This window comes from Mus caroli, chromosome 13 (assembly GCF_900094665.2).
Source record: "Mus caroli chromosome 13, CAROLI_EIJ_v1.1, whole genome shotgun sequence".
NCBI lineage: Eukaryota > Metazoa > Chordata > Mammalia > Rodentia > Muridae > Mus > Mus caroli.
In genome coordinates this window covers 59,514,679-59,534,597 of record NC_034582.1, presented here as the reverse complement: position 1 = coordinate 59,534,597, position 19,919 = coordinate 59,514,679, and the positions used below count along the sequence as shown (strand labels likewise).

The following is a 19,919-nucleotide window of genomic DNA, read 5'->3' as shown; positions in this document are numbered from 1 at the left end:
CTTTTAGCATGCTGATGTTCTCCTTATGTTGCCTTCCTTGTCTTTGAAATTTTCCTAAGGAATACTTTAGAGTCTTCATGGTAAATCTCTCTCTTTTTTTTTTCTCCTCAGTCCAGCCATTTCAAGGACTAAGACAGTCTTACGTTAAAGTAAAAATACGGTGACCAGCACTCCAGGGAAGACTAGGAACAGAAAACCCAAAAAGGATTTAGCCAATCAATCTGAGAACAAAGCAGACTCTGCAATGGCCTTAGCTTCTTACCACATAAGAAGTTCATTCAATGAAGAAAATGTCACTGGCCTCTCATCCACTCACTGACTCTGGGGTGTGGTTGAACCATTTGAGGGCCTGACTCTCCCTTTTGTTATCTCAAGTTGGACAAAAGCTGCTGTTGTGAATTTAGTCTCAGGTGTCTATACCCTGTCCTCTGCCACCAGAGAGGTGTCTGGTGAGTGTGGTGCATGTGTGTGTGTCCCTGTGATGGCAATCATGTTTGCTGCTGGCCTCCAGAAGAGTTGAGGATCTGATGGAGATATCTTAGGTATTTATTTTTTGTTCAACCTTGTGACCCTGACTCGCAGTTTATAAATATGAAAGAGATGAACATCCCACCAGTGGTACCCTCCATCTTCAGGTATGATTTGGTACAATCAGCTTCACTTTCCTCTTGTTAATCCTGTTGTGATGTTCACTGTGTGAAGTACCCAAGCTGCTTGTTTTTCACCAAAGAGTGCTTTATTAACAATCTGTGAACACTGCATTTAAACACTGTTGTATGTTGTGGTTACTGAAAACCTGCTAGGAAATGTTGATTTCTCAATCAACATGTTGGAACCCTTTCTCAGTTAACTGGTTCCTACAAATCCTTCCTTGTGTCATTTTAGGATGAAGATTTCAGAGCTGGGATGTTGTTGGGTTGCTCAGTCACGTTATAATTGTGTTTACTTCATTACATCAAAACCAAACATCAACCCTAGCGTTTTCCTTTGGGAAAGCATCCTAAATAATGGTGGCTTTAACAACAAACTTGTGAGCCTTGCTGTAGTGGCGCCCGCCTTTAATCCCAGCATTGGGAGGCAGAGGCAGGTGGATCTCTGAGTTCAAGGCCAGCCAATGATACACAAGGAAATCCTGTCTCAAAAACAAAACAAAGCAAAACAAAAAACCAAACCCAAAATCCCAAAATTGTTAACCCTTTGTAGAGTCTTTCTCTGTGACGCTGTGGAGTTTTTTCCTTGTGATCCACAGTTTGATGTTAGTGACAATCACTTGCTTCTGCAGTTAGGCTGTTTGCGTCAGAGAACTCACTGTTGCCTTTGGTTAAGGACTATGACCAGAAACTGGAGTGTGCCTTTTCTCTTCACCCTGCTGGCAGCCAGCAGCACCCGTGCCATGAAGCAATTGCAAAACCAGAATTTATCTGCTGCCACAAAAAAAAAAAAAAAAAGACAGAGCCCATAATTAGAAAATACTTTATAGTTGTCTTGGTTACTTCCACAATTGAGGCTAATGGTTTTTTTACTCTCCCAGTTTAGAAACTGGAGAAATGCAATATTGAAAGCCATTGACAGCCAATGCCTTCCTAAGACAGATGAATGTGTCAAGTGAGCAGGCAATCGCACTTGAAAAGCTGCCTTCCTTGTAGTTGGTATTGACAGGTTAACGTCTAGTTAATGTAAAAAATATTGAAAGACAATAGGTCCCCCCTTTCAGTGTTTCTATCCTCAAACTGCACTGGTTGGCCTTGGATTGGAGGCATGAGGATTCAATGTAAATCCACACAAAGAGCCCCCCTACCTAGGCAGCACATGACTTTCAAACAACGGAAAAAAAACAGTTAAGGTAAAGTTCGTTATCCCTGGATATGAATGAGTTTAAGATCTAGGTAGGAGGACAAATGTTTCATTTACCAATAATGCTCAATCAAACTGCCTAAGTCTAAAATAGAACCTTCCCGGGTGGTTCTTCCTTCCTGGAACAAGCTAGGCCAGCCACTTAGGAGACAAAAGGAGACTCCATTCCATCTGAACTAAGCTAGATTTCTTTTCATGGATCAGAATGAGTTGATCAGGGCCTGCCCACACTGGCTCATGGTCTGCAAGTTTGGGAGGAAACCACCTGGGCTTCAGAGATGACCACAGTGCTTTTTAAAAGGCACCTTTTTGTGTTTGCAGCTCCATTCAGCTAGAAGTGCTGCCACTGTGGCTCTTCCCTGCATTTAACTCCCTTGCTAAAGTTACTTAGGAAACGTGAGTTGGTGAGGACACATTAATTTCTAGGAAAAGCTACTTGATGTTGTCTGGGCAGGACTGCATAGCAACTGACCACCAGTGACATCAGGACCCAGGAAGTCTTTGATCAGACTAATGGAAAGTCCTTCCTGTTGGGAATTAGTGGACAACCTCTCCCCAAACTTACAACTACCCAGAAACTTCTGGGGTAGAAGACCCTGTAGCTATAAAGCGTGACTCAGTAGATATGGGATGGAGGGGCCCCTTTAACTTAAGAACTTTAAATGCCTTTGTAAGTGCGTCACATCCTCTTCCAGCAGAATGGAAATTAGAGAAGTATATTTATAGGTGCCCTTGATGCTTTTTGGGAACTCATGCTATCCAGAGTCCAAGAGAAGAATGTCTGCAAAGCTGAGCAGAGGACTTATAGACAGGTTGACTTAGTCAGGGTTTCTATTCCTGCACAAACATCATGACCAAGAAGCAAGTTGGGGAGGAAAGGGTTTATTCAGCTTACACTTCCACATTGCTGTTCATCACCAAAGGAAGTCAGGATTGTAACTCAAGCAGGTCAGGAAGCAGGAGCTGATGCAGAGGCCATGGGGGGATGTTCTTTACTGGCTTGCTTCCCCTGGCTTGTTCAGCTTGCTCTCTTATAGAACCAAGACTACCAGCCCAGATATGGTCCCACCCACAAGGGGCCTTTCCCCCTTGATCACTAATTGAGAAAATGCCTTACAGCTGGATCTCCTGGAGGCATTTCCTCAACTGAAGCTCCTTTCTCTGTGATAACTCCAGCCTGTGTCAAGTTGACACAAAACTAGCCAGTACACAGATTAATACAATTCTGAGGCCCAGCTATAACTCTTGTCTTGAGGCAAGAAGGACGGACCCTGAGTAGTGCCACAATCAAGGGTAGCAGTATTTGTCAAAACTAACATGGCCACATGCTGCTCTTCCTCATTAACTCCCCAGCTTTAATTGACCCCCAAATCCTAGCCCTATCCATTGCCCTGCCCTGCCCTCTGCCCCCCTGTCAGGGGTGGCTTCTACCTCTTGGCTTGGGCCCTGACAGGTCATAGAGGCTTCCCAAGTGTTCTCATGAGGCTCTTTGAGCCTAATCAGGTCTGGTCGACCTTTCCAGCTTTCTGGGTAGTTTGTGCCTGGAATTACTCAGGCCTTTGTTAGCTTGAATAGCTGTCAGTGACAAGTGAGTATGTGTTCTAGAAACATCAGCTGTTTTTCCTCACATATATTTTTTTTTAAGTTCTTACTTGCATTTTGGAAAGCAGTTGGTCAGAAACCTTAAAACCTATTTTTTTTTTTTAAGCTGGGCTATTGTAGCAGGCGGATCTCTTGTGAGTTCAAGACCTACCTGGTCTTCAAAGTGAGTTCCAGTATAGTTAGAACTACACAGAGAATCCCTGTCTCAAACAAAACAAAGCAAAACAAACAAACAAAAAAACAAGATTTTAAGATTTCTCTCCCACTGAAGTGACCTCCTGAGAATAGCCACTGTTCTTGCATTTCTTCATAAATCTGAGTGTTCCCCTTCTCACTGAGTGGAAATACTACAGATCCGTTTAAAAGATTGCCTATACTGTGTAAGAAATTACCTCCTGGATGATCCAGTAGAACTCACTGTGGATAGACACGTCTGTCAGATTACAGTACTGCAGTTTTACATCCATTGTTTGAAGACTTTATTGTACACTCATGTGCAGATGAAGTGAAGTTTTAAAATGTTACTGACGAGTCAGCATTTGATCAATCATTGTCTTGATATTTTATTAAATTGTATATTTCTAATAATATTTTTTAAAGTTGAGAGAACGGGTTGGATGTTTATTCTCCTGAAGGTATTTTTAAGATAAAGCTTCACCATAGCCTGTAAACTTGGCACATAAGTAGTTTTTGATACTTTTTGTTGCATTTGAAAAATCTTGTGTATTGTAAAATGGTTTTATACAAAATACTAAATAGTAGAAATTGTATAATTTACAATCGTATAATTAAAAATATTAAACAGTCTTTTGGTTTGTTGTATTCATTTACTGAGCATGCCTAGTAGATAGCAATTTAATTATGATATGGATCTAATTCTTAGTTTACAGAAGGCATCCTGACAAAGTACTACAGACTGGGTGGGACAAGTAAAGAAAAATGTGCTCCTCCTCGGTGCCAGAACCATGAGGCTCTGACCAAGATGTCATCAGGATGGGTTTTTCCTGAGAGGTTCTGTTCTTTGCTTACTCATCGACACTTCTCACTGGACTTCATATGCCCTTTTTCCTCTGTACTGCCCATCCCTGGTCTTGGAAGCTTAGCAGTGAGCATGGATTAGGACCACCCTCCTGGCCTCATTTACATTAGCCTTTTTAAAGGTCCTGTCTCCAGATGTAGCCAGCTGTATGGTACAGAGGGGTTAAGGCTTCAGGAACTCAATTTTAAAGTGTCCAGGAGGTGAGTGAGTGATTTCCTGCTATGATGTCACTCCATATGCACCTCTGTGCCAGCTTGAATAACTTGGAGATTTGATGGTTAAGACTTAGGAATCCTGTAGGCCATTGATCATGATTTGTAGCTTGGCCTGGGGAAGCCCTCAGGCTCCCTGGGTGATCTGCTCTGTTTCTGATAGTTTTGGTATGTAGTTGCATACACCTGAGTGTGATAACTCACATTGTCTTTACCCGAAGGTGAGAATATGCTTGCTGGATGCAGGTAAGTCTTGGCTTGTACAGAGGTCTTGCCTAAGGGATTGTGAGTGGAAAGATAGGCAAAAAATGCTACCAAGATGGCGCAGTGGATAAACGCATTTCCACAACAGGCCTGGTGACTTAAGTTCTATCCTAGACCCACATAAAGGTAGAAGGAAAGAACTGACTCTGCAAACCATCCTCGGCTCTCAACAGGATGTACATGCCCCAATCCCAACACACACACACACACACACACACCAGCCCCCCACAGGATGTACATGCCCCATCCCAACACACACATAAAACATTTCTCTTAAAAAGCAAAGCCAGGAGCTGGGCGTGGTGGCGCATGCCTTTAATCCCAGCACTTGAGAGGCAGAAGCAGGCAGATTTTGAGTTCGAGGCCAGCCTGGTATACAAAGTGAGTTCCAGGACAGCCAGGGCTACAGAGAAACCCTGTCTTGAAAAACCAAAAAAAAAAAAAAAAAAAAAAAAAAAAAAAAAAAAAAAAGAAAAGAAAAGAAAAAGCAAAGCCAGTTTTCAAGCCTGTATTATATCCTGCATAAAGGAGCAGTTTGATAGAATCATCTGGAGCCCAGAATGTTTTGTACAAAACTTAGTTCTGGCCATTTACTTATTGATTGGGCTTAGCCTACATAGTTCTGTTTCCACTCATGAGATGAGGATGGTAATATTCCAGCTGGGATAGGATGTGAGTGATGTGCGAAAATGCCAGGAGCCACTCAGTGCAAGAGCTTGGCATGAACTAATACATCTGTATTATGTTAAGTGAAAATATTGCTATATGCTTTTCAAATAGATGCTGACAGCTCCCATTAGCAGCTATTGGGACATGCATGTGCTAGTTAGTAAAATAACAGGGCATTGACCCCTAATACTGAGGTCATGGGGTCTCTTCCTTTTTTCCATTATCCAGTGTTTTTTGTTCTTGGTGGTTGGCACAGTATGACCTCATCTCTATCATATTTGGTGGGGCAGTTGCGGGGAGGGGTGGACCTTTCTGGGCAGTCTCCTTCCCAGCTCCCTTTCTGAGGGTACTGGTTGTGTGTTTGTGTGTAAGTCCTTACGTGCTGCCCTGTACCACAACTGCTGCCTTGTCTTGTTTCTAACTAAGTCTCATCTTTTTGCCAGCAAGTCTGCATGGCTTTGACGAGCTCCTGGATGACCAATGTTCTGTCCAAACGGAAATGGCCAGGTAAAGAAGCCCTTGGCTTGGAGGGCCAGATCGACCCGATCTCATAGAGAGCTACCAGTGATCACCAGGGGCCTCACAGAGCAGCATGGTTTTTGAACAGAGGCTCTGGGTGGGAAGAGAAAGTGGAGGAGGAGGTGGTGCAGGTTGTGGGTGGGTGGTGCTTGTGGAACAAATCTTCTCAGGTCAGTTCTTCCTTCCTTATGTAGGAACAGTGCCTAGAGAATGCAGGATGTCTAACATAGCTCCACCCACACCTATTCAGTGCCAGTCAGGCTCCCAGCCATTGGACAGTCCCATTCTCTTTTCCCCCCAGCTTCTGCTACTTCAGGGGGTCCAGCTGCCCTCCACCCCCAGAATGGCTAAGTGGATATAGAACTTTTGTTAAAAGCATCAAAGCAGTGGCCCAAGTACTCTAGGGATCCCACTGAGATAGCGATTCCTTGCCCTTAGATCAGTGGGAAGAAAAAGGACCTCACTTAAGAGAGAGTAGAGAAACAGAGAGAGCTTCTAAGGGGGGGCTTCCAGGGTGGACCTCAGGTTGTCTAGCCAGCTGCCTTCCTGCCTGATTCTAGATGTCTTCGCAGTAACCTGTGCCTGTTATCCCCAGCCCCTGGGAATGAAGGAGGTCTGCTAAGGGTCCAGCTGAAAAACATAGGAAACACCTTAGGCCTGGGGTGGGCAAGTCCTCTGGCATTGTGGATTGGCAGGGCAGGGAAGGGGAGCCAGTGACAGTTCTGCAAAGGTCTCACTGGCTGTGCCTTGCCTTGAGCACAATGGCTTGCCCTGGACTGGGGATGAGAACAGATTTGAGAACAGCTTAACCATCTCCTCCTTTTCCAGTGATGGCTGGCTGTCTCGGGCTGTAACCTTTCTAGACCGGCTATTGATGTGGCTTGGGGTCCGCAGGGCCTAGCCCTCCAGCCCTCTGGAGGTCCCCTCTGACTACCAACGGTGCTGCTCTCCCCACTGCGATTCCTTGTCCTGTGCAATGTAAGCCTGATTTTTTTAGGCTGGTGCCTCAGCCACCCAGCAAATGTGTCTGTCTCATTCTTCCATTATTTCCCTTGGGTGTCACATCACCTCTGTGGATGGTTGAGAGGGGGGCCAACTTGTTCCAAGCCTGGTGAGTACCTCCTAGGGGCCAAAGACCATCCGTTAACTTCAGCAGTGTGATAGGTTCTACAGGTGCATAGTAGGCCTGGGAGGTACCATGGGGTAACAACACCTACTTGCCTGGTACCCCAAGGCATTATAGAGATGCTTGGTGAACATCCCCAGCAGTGTTTTCACATCTTTCACGGTTCACTTCCCTCACAGGGTGCCTGGTATTCTTATTTCTTCCCTTTCTCCCCTTCCAAAAAGGTGTACCTATTCATTATCAACTGCATTCCTGAGCATTTGCAACTTGGTGCTGTACCATGAGGCCACCCAGCTAATGTGTCAGTGTGTCACTGGTACAGTTCTATGTGTCTTTAGTACTTGACAACTCTCAGGAATGCCCTGAGTCTGTACGGGCTGATGCCTCTCTATTCTCCTCTAACTTACAAGTGCTTCTGTGTTCCCAGTTTTAGTAACCACCAGGAACTGGGTGTCCTTGGAAAGAATACTTTGTCACTCTTTCTGGGTTATAGGCACCTCTGTGCTTTGATGAGTACACTGTAGCTATACAGATGGTTTTGAGCTTTCATGTGGTTGTTGGAAATTGAATTTTTAGGACCTCTGCTCCCTCTAGTCAGCCCCACTTACTCCGGCCAACTCCTCTTGCTCCTGCCCAAAGTTTTGTTATTATATATAAGTACACAGTAGCTGTCTTCAGACATGCCAGAAGAGGGTATCAGATCTCATTACGGGTGGTTGTGAGCCACCATGTGGTTGCTGGGATTTGAACTCGGGACCTTTGGAAGAGCAATCTGCTCTTACTGAGCCATCTTGCCAGCCCCATAAGCCAAGTTTTCAATGCTTGTGGTCCACTCAGGATTGTCTCCTGGCTACCTGAGTGTCCTTGGGACAGAGTGGGAGATCAGACCCTCGAAGGTTGATCCTCACAGGAAGCTAGCTGGGTGGGAGGTAGCAGGAGCAAGAGAAACATGTGCAGACCTTCCTCTCCACACAGTACTGCATGGTAAGTCTGCAGTGGAAGGCACTTGTTCACAAGAGGGTATGGCTACTTTGCGAAGGGTTTGGCTGCTCCAACCTTGCTCGCACCCTAGGAGAATGTTAGCTGTAGCTACTTTACAGAGCAGCCTGGCCGAGTGTCCAGACCCTCTGCTGAAGCCCTTGTAGCAAACTTCTCTAGCAGCAGCTTCTGGGTCACCAGTACCTTAAGTCATCATCACCCTGAGACAGGAAGCATCTGTGCCAGCCATACTAGACATGTTGACATGGCTCATGATCATGCCCCAGCTGGGCAAGTGGAATTCCTTTGCCAGGCCATGTTTGACAGCCCATGAACCCTCAACTCAGATGCCAGAAACCGTCTGGTTCAGATGTGACACCCCTGCCTGGCCTCCAAATTCTAAGACTAGGTTAGACTTTGGTGTGGTTGATCGGCTTGGGTTTTAAGTTACCAGCCAGAAGCACATGCTGAGAAGTCCATCTCATGACAAGCCTAGGTGTCTGGAAGGGAAATCTGAGCTTAGGTCCTGTTTTGGGTGTATATCCATGCAGAATGACTTTCTCTGCCTCTGTGACTTCTGTCTTCTCCAGAACACTCCAGCCATGGCCCATGTTACAAGCAAAAATTATAACACATTTCCCTCATTAAATCATCAAGGTGGCCCCTGGGCAAAAGCCTGTTGCAAGGGCATTTGCTGTGTGATGGTATGAGTCAAGGTTGCATTGCATCAAGCTTTCCCAGTGTCATTCACAACTCAAAGGGGAATGAATGTCCTTAAGAGAAAGCTTGCTCCTATGACCTTCATGGAGCAGCCCTCACTGCCCCGGTGACTGTCATCACTAAAGTTGATGCAGGCTTCTTCGGTCAGATCATAGAACTCACGAGCAGTGTGCCAGCCCCAGAGAAAATGAATAAGGCAGACATACCTTTGTACTCATTCATTTAATAAACATGGGGTCAGAAGCAGGTGGTCACCCAAAGCAACATCCTCAATAGTTATGTCTAGAGAGCTTCAACTTTGATGACTCAACCAAACCCCAAGAGTTCAGAGGGAATATAATACCAACCTTCATTTATACCTGGGTTCCAGTTCAGCACCATCTCAGACTTTGTGGCCAAGGTGGGTAGCAAGGTTCCATTGCAAGCACAACAGGCAAACCTCCCTTCCTAATCTCTACAGCTGTCCAACACCTTGGCTAGTCCCTCCCACATACAATGAATCTTCCCTAGTTTTGCCGGTGGGTGGGTGGCCCTAGGTCTCAAGCTGTTTGGGGTGACTGAGCCTCTGAGGTGGTCCCTAACCTTAAACCTCCACCAGAGGCCTTAAGAACAACACGGGAACTGGGGCCCAGCCCAGGGGAAGGCCCAAGCCCATGTTCACAGTCAGGAAATGCGATTGCGTTACAAGTCAGTCCACAGTACTGAATTCCAAAATGCAGTGTTGAGGGAGGGGGAAAAAATACAGGAAACCTCTTCATTTGATTATACTCAACAACCACCTGAACCCTAAGTCTGCTCACACATACGGAGGATGTGTGCACGCACAGACCACGAGGTAGTTTAAATCACTACTGAAAACCAGTACTTCCTCTGCTTCAGAGTGGCTGTCCCTGGTGCACAACTAAACCACAACTCAGGGATTTTCTCAGAATTGAGCAGGTGAATAGTATGAAAATTAGGGGTGGGACTGCTCTACATGAGCAGTTCTCCATGTGTCCTGGATTACTAAAGGACTTTCCTCGTCTTGTTTTTCAAGACTCAGGCTGTAGACCAGGCTGGCCTTGAACTCTGCCTGCCACTGCCTCCCAAGTGCTAGGTTTAAAGGCCTGCACCACTGTGCCCAGCAGTTCTATTTTCTAATTTACTTTAAATCTGTACTTCTGTGCTGGAATTGTTAGAATCTATGTACACATTTTAAACATTATCCCTTACAAAAGTCTCTATCTGGGGAAAGGGCCTGACCTCATGGGAACTCCACAGAGCAAAAAAAAGTGCAATGACTTCACACGACACGGGAAAAGCAACATCTATTGTTCTTAGAGTCTGACTCTTCTCGCGGCAAGGAAAGTCTCTTCATAGTGCTGCTCTGCTGCAGGGGAGTGGCTGTTAGGCCAGGGCGGGGAAGTCCTCAGGGTCATCCGGGTTGGGAGCAACATCTTGGGTCTAAAAAAAAAAAAAAAGAGGTCTTTATTTTTTACTTCTGTGCATTGGTGTTTTGTCTGAGTGTGTGTCTGTGTGAAGGTGTTGGAACCTCTGGAACTAGAGTTACAGACAGTACACTCATGTCCTACTCATAAACCTACAAAAGTAACTGTTTAGTACATTCGGTACCCACCAAGGTAAGCAACGGATGAAGCCACACAGCTGCTCACGAAGAGCTAGTGGTTTAGGTAAAGACATGAAGTGGGGAATTTAAGTCATAGAAGTCCAGTGTTAAGCAAGGTTTTCTGGAAAGAGCTCTCTGCCATGAGCCTCAGCGTGACAGGCAGATGTGACACCCGTGGCCCGCCTGAGGGAATTAAGTCAGTAAAGTGACACTGTTCAAAATTGCTCCAGATCAGACTCTAGGAGGCAACCACAAAATCAGACCTCTGTAGCCCAAAGCAGTTGCCCTCTCCTTCAGCAAGCCGTCAGGGATTTACAATACAGACACTTACTACCACTTCTGCACGGGGGCCATAGTTCTCTGTTCTTCTCATTCTTCCTCGGCCTCCCCGGGTACTGCCTCTGGCTCCCCGACCAGGGCGAGGGAGGTTACCAAAGTTAATCTCCAGCTGGGATGTGATGTCATTGGCAGCTTTCCGGAAGACATGAGACTCGTCCTCATAGTCCTCCTTCACCATCTGAAAGAGTTACAGGGTCAGACGGGCACAGGCAAAGCCATTTCCACAGATGCACATTTTTAATGTGCTGCCCTGGTGGTCTGTGTGGCCCTGTGGACTAGGAAGACCCTGGGTGTGTCCCAGCCCTGAACACTAAGACACTGTCTAACACAAGCAAAACTATACTTTAGGCTGGCCTGAAACTTTGGCGATCTTCTTGCGCTCGGGGTCCCAAGCACTGGGAATATATGCATCAGATCCTAGTCAGTCTATTCAGGCAGAAGTAAATCCTGCTGGATGCGGTGGCACACGCCTTTAGTCCCTGCATTTAGGAGACTGAGGTAGGTGAATCTCTGAGTTTGAGTCCAGCCTGGTCTACAGAGTGAGTGCCAGGACAAGCAGGACTATACAGAGATACCCGGTCTTGAAAGAACAAAACCACAAAAGATTTGGCTCATGCTTTAAGAACAATCCCTGGCTAAATTCTGCAATGCCCAGAAGATTAACAAAGACATTCACTTTATTGCAACCAAACTAATCAAGCTCAGTGACTCAGCTAACTTGGTTATGTCAAATATTCCAATAGATCTCTGGAGCCAGGAGGATGGATCTGATGTGGTTTGAGGAACTGGCTTCTATTTTTACCTGTTTCCCAGCCTGATGGCACAGTGGCTTCTATTTTTACCTGTTTCCCAGCCTGATGGCACATCCCAAAACTTGTTAGTAAAGTGTCTTAGACTTTGAACTGACCAAATAGAGGACAGTGAGTATGCTGGGTCACCAGTCATGACTGACCGAAGTGCACCTGAAAACTGCCATGACGTGGATCTCAAAGGGCCCATAAGTGATGGTCTTGGCAGGTGGTGCAATCGTAAAAAGGTGAGGCATGATAGAGGCTGTGTTCTGGATAGACACTTGGACACGTGGCTGGTTTTGGGACACAGTCTGGCAAGCAAATAAGGTTTTCTGCCATCTGTTTGCATTTTTGACGTGACAGGCCCAAAGCCACAGGGCCACACAACCTGAGGCTGAACCAAAGCTTTTCTCACTATAAATGATCTCAGGCATTTTGCAACAGTGCTAGAAATCTAACAAACTTCTGACTGCAAGTCAGGGAGTAATATCCAGCAGGGAAGACGACTGTTCATCTCAGCCATCTGCATGATTTCATGCTGTGACTGACAACAGGAATTCTTACATTCTACACCCGGGTGCTTCAGAGTTCCTTTAACTTCAGCAACAAACAAACGAATGCAATTAAATGACTGATACTTTTTCCCTGGAATATCTCGGTTCAGGCATCTGGTAAAAAGTCTGATGTTGGTCTCTGGAAATAGAACCACGTTGGTAAAGTGCTTGCATAGGGACTTGAGTTTATATGCCCAACACTCAATCAAAAAGCTGACTGTGGCAGGGCACATCTATAGCCACAGCACCAGGGAGGCAAAGACAGTCTTCTTGGAGCTCACTAGCCAGTCTAGTTGCATTGGTGAGGCCCAGGTTCACTGAGATCTTGTCTCAGAAAATAAAAGTGGAGAGTGACAGGCACACGTGTACACACACAGGGATAGAGCTGTATAGAAACCACGCAGAACAATAAGGTCTGCACAACACTGAAGTCCTTAATGCCTTCAGAACAGCTGTTTGTGGAATGGTGTCTGGCCGTGCTATCAGCAGGCCAGGGGCTTCTCTTTTGTTTCTAGAGCTGGGCAGAGGAAGCGGGGCTATTAAAATACTGTACAAAGGGATCATAGAACTTATGTTCCCAGCTATTGCTTCAACTGATCAGCTGACCCATTGGAAGATAAGCAATCTGGAGGTGCACACCTCAGGGTGCTGAAGCAGGAGGATAGTGAGTTTTATACCAGACCAGGCGACATACTAAAGTCTAAAACCAAAGAACCTGAGAGGATTGCACTCTGACCGTCAAAAGGCAGAGGCAGTAATGTTCCAAACATCTCCTCTGTGCCTCTTTCACTGAGAGCCCAGACTTTAAGGCTGGCAGAGAATGTGCAGTACTTGACTGTGCACATGCCAGGTTCTAGTCCTTTCCATCATCCTTGATGAAGCTTGAACAGAAACAAGAATGCCAAGCGGCAGGCCAGCAAGATGGCTAAGTGGGTACCAAGTCTCTATTCCTGACAACCACAAGTTTGACACGTACTCTCCAAATACAAAATAAATGTTTTGGTGGGGGGGAGAGGAAAACAAGAATGCCAAATAGCCAGGTCCTATTTCCACACCCACTGAGACTGGTCTCATGAGGTCAACAGTACAGATTCCCCTGAGACAAGCTTACATCGTCTCTGTATCTGGACTTGTGAATCACCACCGCCTTGGAAGGAACTGTGGACTCTGGCTTCCGAATATTGAACTCAGGCTTTGGTCTGGTTTGTTCTTGAAGGTTTTTCCACTCATCTAAGGTCATCTCTTGGACTTGGTTTTCCTCTTCTACCTCCAACTCAGGAACTCTGTAAAAATACATAATCATAAGAGATTTTTTTGGGGGGGCGCTGGTGGGACCAAATGTCTACTTCAGAAAAGCAAGTTATACTTTTGTGGGACTGTAGAAATGTAAATTAGAAATGTAAATAAGGTTAAAGGTAACCCCAAGCCCTCGGGGTCACGTCTTGTGAGTTATCTCCACCATCCCATGCCTTCTGCAAACTGGAGGAACAGTCTGTGCTTCACAATAGTCTGGAAATGATGTCATCAGTCATCTCTATCACACTGCACCACCATGGACCCTTCCTGAAGGCAGATGGGCAATATGATAACTGTGGGAGAAAATATGATGCTGTGGACACAAGGTAATTGGGAACCACCGACAGAAGTCTTAAAGGAATGGGTCACAGTGCACACTTTTATAAATCTCTTTAGTTGGTTCTAAAAGGGAAAAAAAAAATGGTATTTCAGACTTTTTCCAGGCCCATGCCCCAAGCCTCTTCCTTATCATGCCTTTTTTTTCTACATTTGTCTGATAACTTTATCATGAGAACCTGTTGAAATGGTTTTCATGTTTTCCTCTCTTCTCTGACTCATGGTTTTAAGTGAGGTTTTAGTGATTTATTTTATTTTATGTACACTGGTGATTTGACTGCATGTATGTCTGTATAAGGGTGTTGGATCTCCTGGAACTGGAGTTACAGACAGTTGTGAGCTGCCATGTTGGTGCTGGGAATTGAACCGGGGTCCTCTGGAAGAGCAGCCAGTGTTAAACACTGAGCCAACTCTCTAGCCCTCTGAAGTGAAGTTTTAATTGTAGACTTTAGATAGATAGATAGATAGATAGATAGACAGACAGACAGACAGACAGACAGATAGATAGATAGATAGATAGATGGATGGATAGCTGTGAGTGGAGCTCAGGGACTCCCATGTGCTAAGCAAGTGTTCTAGCCCCATCCTAGCTAACAATTCAAAATGTTTAAAGCAGGCTGGAGAGATGGCTCAGAGGAGGAATTAGGAGGACCTTAGTCCAAATCCCCAGCACCTTGTGCCCTCTTCTGGCTTCTACAGGTATTGCATACATGAGGCAAGATAACACAAATTAAAAGCTTTTCAAATGTCCACTGTTAATCATCAGAGAAATGTGGCTCAACCCACGAGGAATTACACCATTCCACATCCAGTGGTCAGCTAGTATCAAAAGGGCATTCAGGGTATGGAGAGATGGTTCGTCAGTTAAGAGCACTTGCTGTTCTTGCAGAAGACTTTGGGTTTGGGTCTTAGCATCCACTTGGTGGCTCACAAGCAGCTGTAGATTTGGTTCAAAGGAATCTACGGCTCTTTTCTGGTGCCACAGGTACCAGGCATTCATGTGGTGCACACACACACATGCAGGCAAAACATTCACACATGTAAAACTAAATCATTTTTAAAGAAAAAAAAAGGGGGGGAGTGTCTTTAAAGGCAATTAACAAGTGTTGACAGAGATGTCAAAAATTGGAACCTGGATAGGAGATGTGATATATCAACGTAGAAAACAGTTTGGGGGGCTGGAGAGATGGCTCAGTGGTTAAGAGTACTGACTGCTCTTCCAGAGGGCCTAAGTTCAATTCCCAGCAACCACATGGTAGCTCACAACCATCTGTATTGGGATCTGGTGCCCTCTTCTGGTGTGCAAGTGTACATGCAGACAGAGCACTCATACATAGAAAAGGGAAGGGAAATGAAAGGAAAAAGGAAGGGAAAGAGAAAAGGAAAAGGAAAGGAACAGTGTGGTCTTCAAAATTTTACAGAGTTGGGTGTCATGGCTCACATCTTTTATCTCAGACCTAGGCAGGCAGAGACAAGTGGATCTCTATGAGTTTGATGCCATCCTGGTCTACACGTCAGGCTCCAGGACAGCTGGGACTGACTGCACAGCAAGTTCCAAGACATAGAGATCTTGTCTCAAAAAATTTGGGGGGGGGGGTGGACAAGAGAGATGGCTTAGTGGTTAAGAGCACTGGCTGCTCCTCCAGAGGACCTGGGTTCAATGCCCAGCACCCACCTGGCAGCTCACAGCTGTCTGTAACTCCAGTTCCAGGGGATCCAACACCCTTAAACAGACATACATGCAGTCAAATCACCAATGTGCATAAGACTAAAAAAAAAAAAATTAAATTTTCTGAGAGTTCATATATGACCCAGGAATTTCGTACCTGAGAGAAATGAGAACGTGCATCCCTATCAAGCACACACATGAATGTTTACAGTGGCTGCCATGTACAGCAGCCTCAAACTGGAAACTACTAGCATGGCTGTCACCTGACAAGTAGATAAACAAAACAGGGATTTTAAAATATCGGCCATAACATGACAGAAATTTGGAAATATGGCAAGTGAAATGAGCTAACGTGTCTTCTCTTTTCTGTGTAAGATTCCGTTTATATGAACTCTTCAGAAGAGGCAAGCTCAGAGAAAACAGGGCAGTGTAGCAGGTGCCCTCAAACATCAGAACACTGATGAACAATTCAGCCGCTGCCAGAACACAGGGAAAGATGGGTGTGACACACCAGTAAATTGGCTAAGTGGGAAGAATAAGCATGCATTTCAGGTTGTTCACTAAAACACTGGCTTACAGGACTTGAAGCTCTTCCATCAAGTTCTAAGCCTGGGAGGTGAAGGTCCACTGTGGCAGAATGGGGAAAGCCCCAGTGTCAAATCAATCAGCCAGAGCTGGGGTGGCAGATCATCGATTGTATCAAGAAATGGAATTTTTAAACCATCAAAAATGACATAACTGCTGGGAGATTCGTATGATTTTAAAGTCTGACAGAGCCACAGAAACAAGAGTTCTCCCTGAAGAGTCCTACATAACTCACTTTCCCAGCTTATAGAAATGAGTGTGTCTGTGACTTTAGTTAACGCAGTCTAAATAGGCACGTTAACTGTGAATCCTATTTTAAAAACACATTCTTAGTTGTTTTGAGCAGTAAATTCACAGCTGTCACAACCGTCAGTCACTGTCACAGATGACACTGGCAGATATTTACATAGCATCCATGTTCTGGGCTCCACTCTAGGGGGCCCCTCCCTCTCTCCTATTTGTAGATAGGAACATAGCTGAGCATAAAGCACAGCCCTCACAACTCCAGTTGATTATTCCTATTAACAAATGAGGGCAGATTAAATAACTGGATCAAACTGGCTCAGTCTGCTCTGGCAGCTGAAGGGGGAGACAGGGAGATAATCAGCAGCAGGGTGAAGGGCAAGAATTCAGCAAACAGGGAAGCAGGGGTGGGGAGACGAGGATAAGGTGCGTTCAGAAACGTGAAGTGGGGAGCCACAAAATGAGTCCTGAGAAGGCACAAGAGTGGTCATACTTGAGAGTCCTATTGGGACCAGGCCATTCAGGACTGTGCACATCACGATAAAAGCAGGAAAGAAACAGGAAGGCACTGAAGGGGTCGGAGAATGTGACATTCAGAATGCCCACATGACAGCCACTCTGGTGTAGAGAGAGGCTCAGGAGCTGCAGTGACAACTGGACATCAGAAGTTTAGGCTGTGCTGGTGACAGAGATGATTAGGGACACAATGAAGGCCTGAATTGGGGGTAGGAGAGGACTGAAAACTGGACTTCCAAGGGAGACTTACAGGTTTCTGCTTGGGGAAGCTGATGAGTGATGATGCTGTTCCGGAGCACAGACACCTGCTGAGGCCCAGGGGGCTGTGGGGAAGCAGGCAAGCAGCTCAAGTCATGCTGAGCATGAGATATCAGAGGGGAAGCAGGCGTAGGTGTGCAGGAGACAGACACACAGACCTCAGACTCGGACTCGGGTTGAAGGATGAAGGCAAAGATCTGTATTTTGGTGTCAAAACACACATATGACAATTTGAGAGCAGGGTACATAAGATCACATAAAGACGGAGAAAGAGAACAGGCCTGAGGCAAAACTCAAAGGAGTTTCAAAGGAGATGCTCAAGGCAGAGGGAACCCAGAGTGCAGTTAGCCAGAGAGCTGAGCTTAAGGCAACACAGATTTAGACCTGGTGAGGTGAGGGGGAAGTATTCAGAACTCTCAGGACCCTGAGAGGGTGATGACGACACACAGCAGGCCTGGAGTTATAGAAACAAGTGATGGAGGAATGAGTACAGCTCCGTGCAGGGTTAAGGGGAGACTTTAACATGAGACAACTGTCCAGGAGACCAGAGCTGGGGAAAAAGACATGTACAAACTGAGGGCTGAGAAGGTCAGTGGGAATGACCCAAAACTGGAAGAGGTGGGAGAAGAGATGGTGCTATGGGAAAAGGGAAGACCATCAACTTCCCATCTGTGGAATTTCCATGAGGTGTGGCAATGATGTGGGGAAGTGCTGTCAAGGTCTTAGGGAACCCATGAAGTAGTGATGCTGGACAGTGCTGGCTGTTCTTCTCAGAAAACTGGCAAGCAAGACCTTACCAGATGCTACTGAGGGGGCTGCAGAGATGGCTCAGAGGTTAAGAGCACTGACTGCTCTTCCAGAGGTCCTGAGTAGTTCAGTTCCCAGCAATCCCGTGGTGGCTCACAACCACCTGTAATGGGATCCGATGCCCTCTTCTGGTGTGTGTCTGAAGACAGCAACGGTGTGCTCGCATATATAAAAATAAATAAATCTTTAAAAAGAAAAAACAAAGATGTTACCAAGTGGCTAGTGAGATGGCTCAGTGGGTAACGCTGCTTGTTACACAAGCCTGGTGACCTGAGATTGAGCCCTGGAACCCACATCAAGGTGGAAGGCGAGAACCAACTCTACAAAGTTATTCTCTGACCTCCGCGTGCACTGTGATGCATAAACATACATAATAGTAAGAAAATAACCAAACCAAACCAAAAACCTTTGCAAAAGTTCCAAGCACCCTGCCTTGTGACTTGCTTGGCTACGGATTCTGACAGGGAGAAGGCTGAGTGAAGAGTTATCCAGGAGGTGGCTTTGCCTTAAGAGGCAAAGCCAGGACACAGGAGGGTCCTGAGAGTTCACTGGCTAGTCAGCTCAGCTAAGATATTGAGCTTTCATTTGTGAGGGACCCTGGCTCATTCACAGGGAAAGGAGGCTTGGCTTATAGCTTAAGTGTGCTAGATATAGAGAGAGATGGTTTCATAGAGATGAAAAGAAAAGGAAGACAAGGATAAAGAGACAAGAGCAAGGCAGAAGAGGTAAGGGGCAGAGGACACATATTTAAAATTAATATACTCTCATTAAAAACAAAAAACCTATCAGATTACTTAATTAGTTTGATGATTATCCATTAACAAATAAATAGGATCAACCCAGTCTGATATTAGGAAGGATTCAGCTTTTAAAACCCTTAAGAGATAGCCAGGCATGGTGGTGCACGCCTTTAATCCCAGCACTCGGGAGGCAGAGGCAGGTGGATTTCTGAGTTCGAGGCTGGCCTGGTCTACATAGTGAGAGTTATAGGACAGCCAGGGTACATAAAGAGACCCTGTCTTTTTTTGAGAGTACTTGAAGGACAGAGTATGAATGTCCAACACCCATGTAAAAAGCCAGCCCTGGGGAGTGGAGATAGGAAGAGCCTAAGCGTTCACTGGCTCGTCAGCTTAGTTGGAGATTGTGAGCTTTCATTTTGTTAGTGACCCTGTCTCAAGGGAATAAGGTACAGAACCATATAGGAAGATACCTGGGGGTGGGTGATGGGGACATCCTCGTGGAGACAGGGCGGGGCAGGGCGGGAAGGAGGTATGAGACGTGGAACAGTTGGAGAGTAGACTGGGAGGGGAATAAAATTTGGAGTGTAAAAAAATAAATTAATAACTAAAAGATTAAATAAAAAACAAGATATCTGGTATCCTGCTCTGGCCTCCACATTCACACACACACACACACACACACACACACAGACTTTGTGCTCAATGAACAGAATGTCCAATCTTACAGAGAGAGGGAGACAGAGGAAGAGAGAGAGAGAGAGGATTAAGAGTCAGTATGAGAGAGAACCCATAGGCATAAGCAGCAGCTCCCTACTTGGCTGCAGACTCCTCGTCCAAGGCGCCCTGGCACTCCTCCATCATCGAGGTCTCTTCCATGGGTGCAGGTGGCTCTGTATCACTGAAAAGCATCAAGAACATCCATCACACAATTCTCATACCCTCCAATGCCCCTGTCTAGTTAAGGCCAAGGGAACACATTTTAGGCCCTGCTTCTTAAGGGCAAACCCTCGAAGGGACTACATCCATATCACAGGGAAACAAAGGAAGGAGTCAGGGATGCCTAAAAATATGTTATTTCAGGGCCGGGCGTGGTGGCACATGCCTTTAATCCCAGCACTCGGGAGGCAGAGGCAGGTGGATTTCTGAGTTCGAGGCCAGCCTGGTCTACAAAGTGAGTTCCAGGACAGCCAGGGCTA

The 19,919-nt window shown here is 45.8% G+C and overlaps 2 protein-coding genes across 4 annotated transcripts in view; one reads left to right on the top strand and one right to left on the bottom strand.

Annotated features, from left to right (window-relative positions):
- Positions 1-4,257, top strand: part of Cdc14b (cell division cycle 14B) — an 88,015-nt gene extending 83,758 nt beyond the window's left edge. For all 3 annotated transcript variants that reach the window (XM_021179892.2, XM_021179891.2, XM_021179893.2), the window contains one exon: positions 112-4,257. In XM_021179892.2, the coding sequence (XP_021035551.1) occupies positions 112-148 (37 nt within the window). In that variant the 3' untranslated portion in view covers positions 149-4,257. The remainder of the gene's footprint in view (positions 1-111) is intronic.
- Positions 4,258-9,186: 4,929 nt separating this feature from the next.
- Habp4 (hyaluronan binding protein 4) overlaps positions 9,187-19,919 on the bottom strand; it is a 24,453-nt gene continuing 13,720 nt past the window's right edge. The window contains exons 5-8 of the mRNA XM_021180822.2: positions 19,538-19,621; positions 13,385-13,556; positions 10,921-11,106; positions 9,187-10,426 (exon numbers count right to left, since the gene is read on the bottom strand). Coding sequence (XP_021036481.1) covers positions 10,370-10,426; positions 10,921-11,106; positions 13,385-13,556; positions 19,538-19,621 — 499 coding nt within the window. The 3' untranslated portion in view covers positions 9,187-10,369. The remainder of the gene's footprint in view (positions 10,427-10,920; positions 11,107-13,384; positions 13,557-19,537; positions 19,622-19,919) is intronic.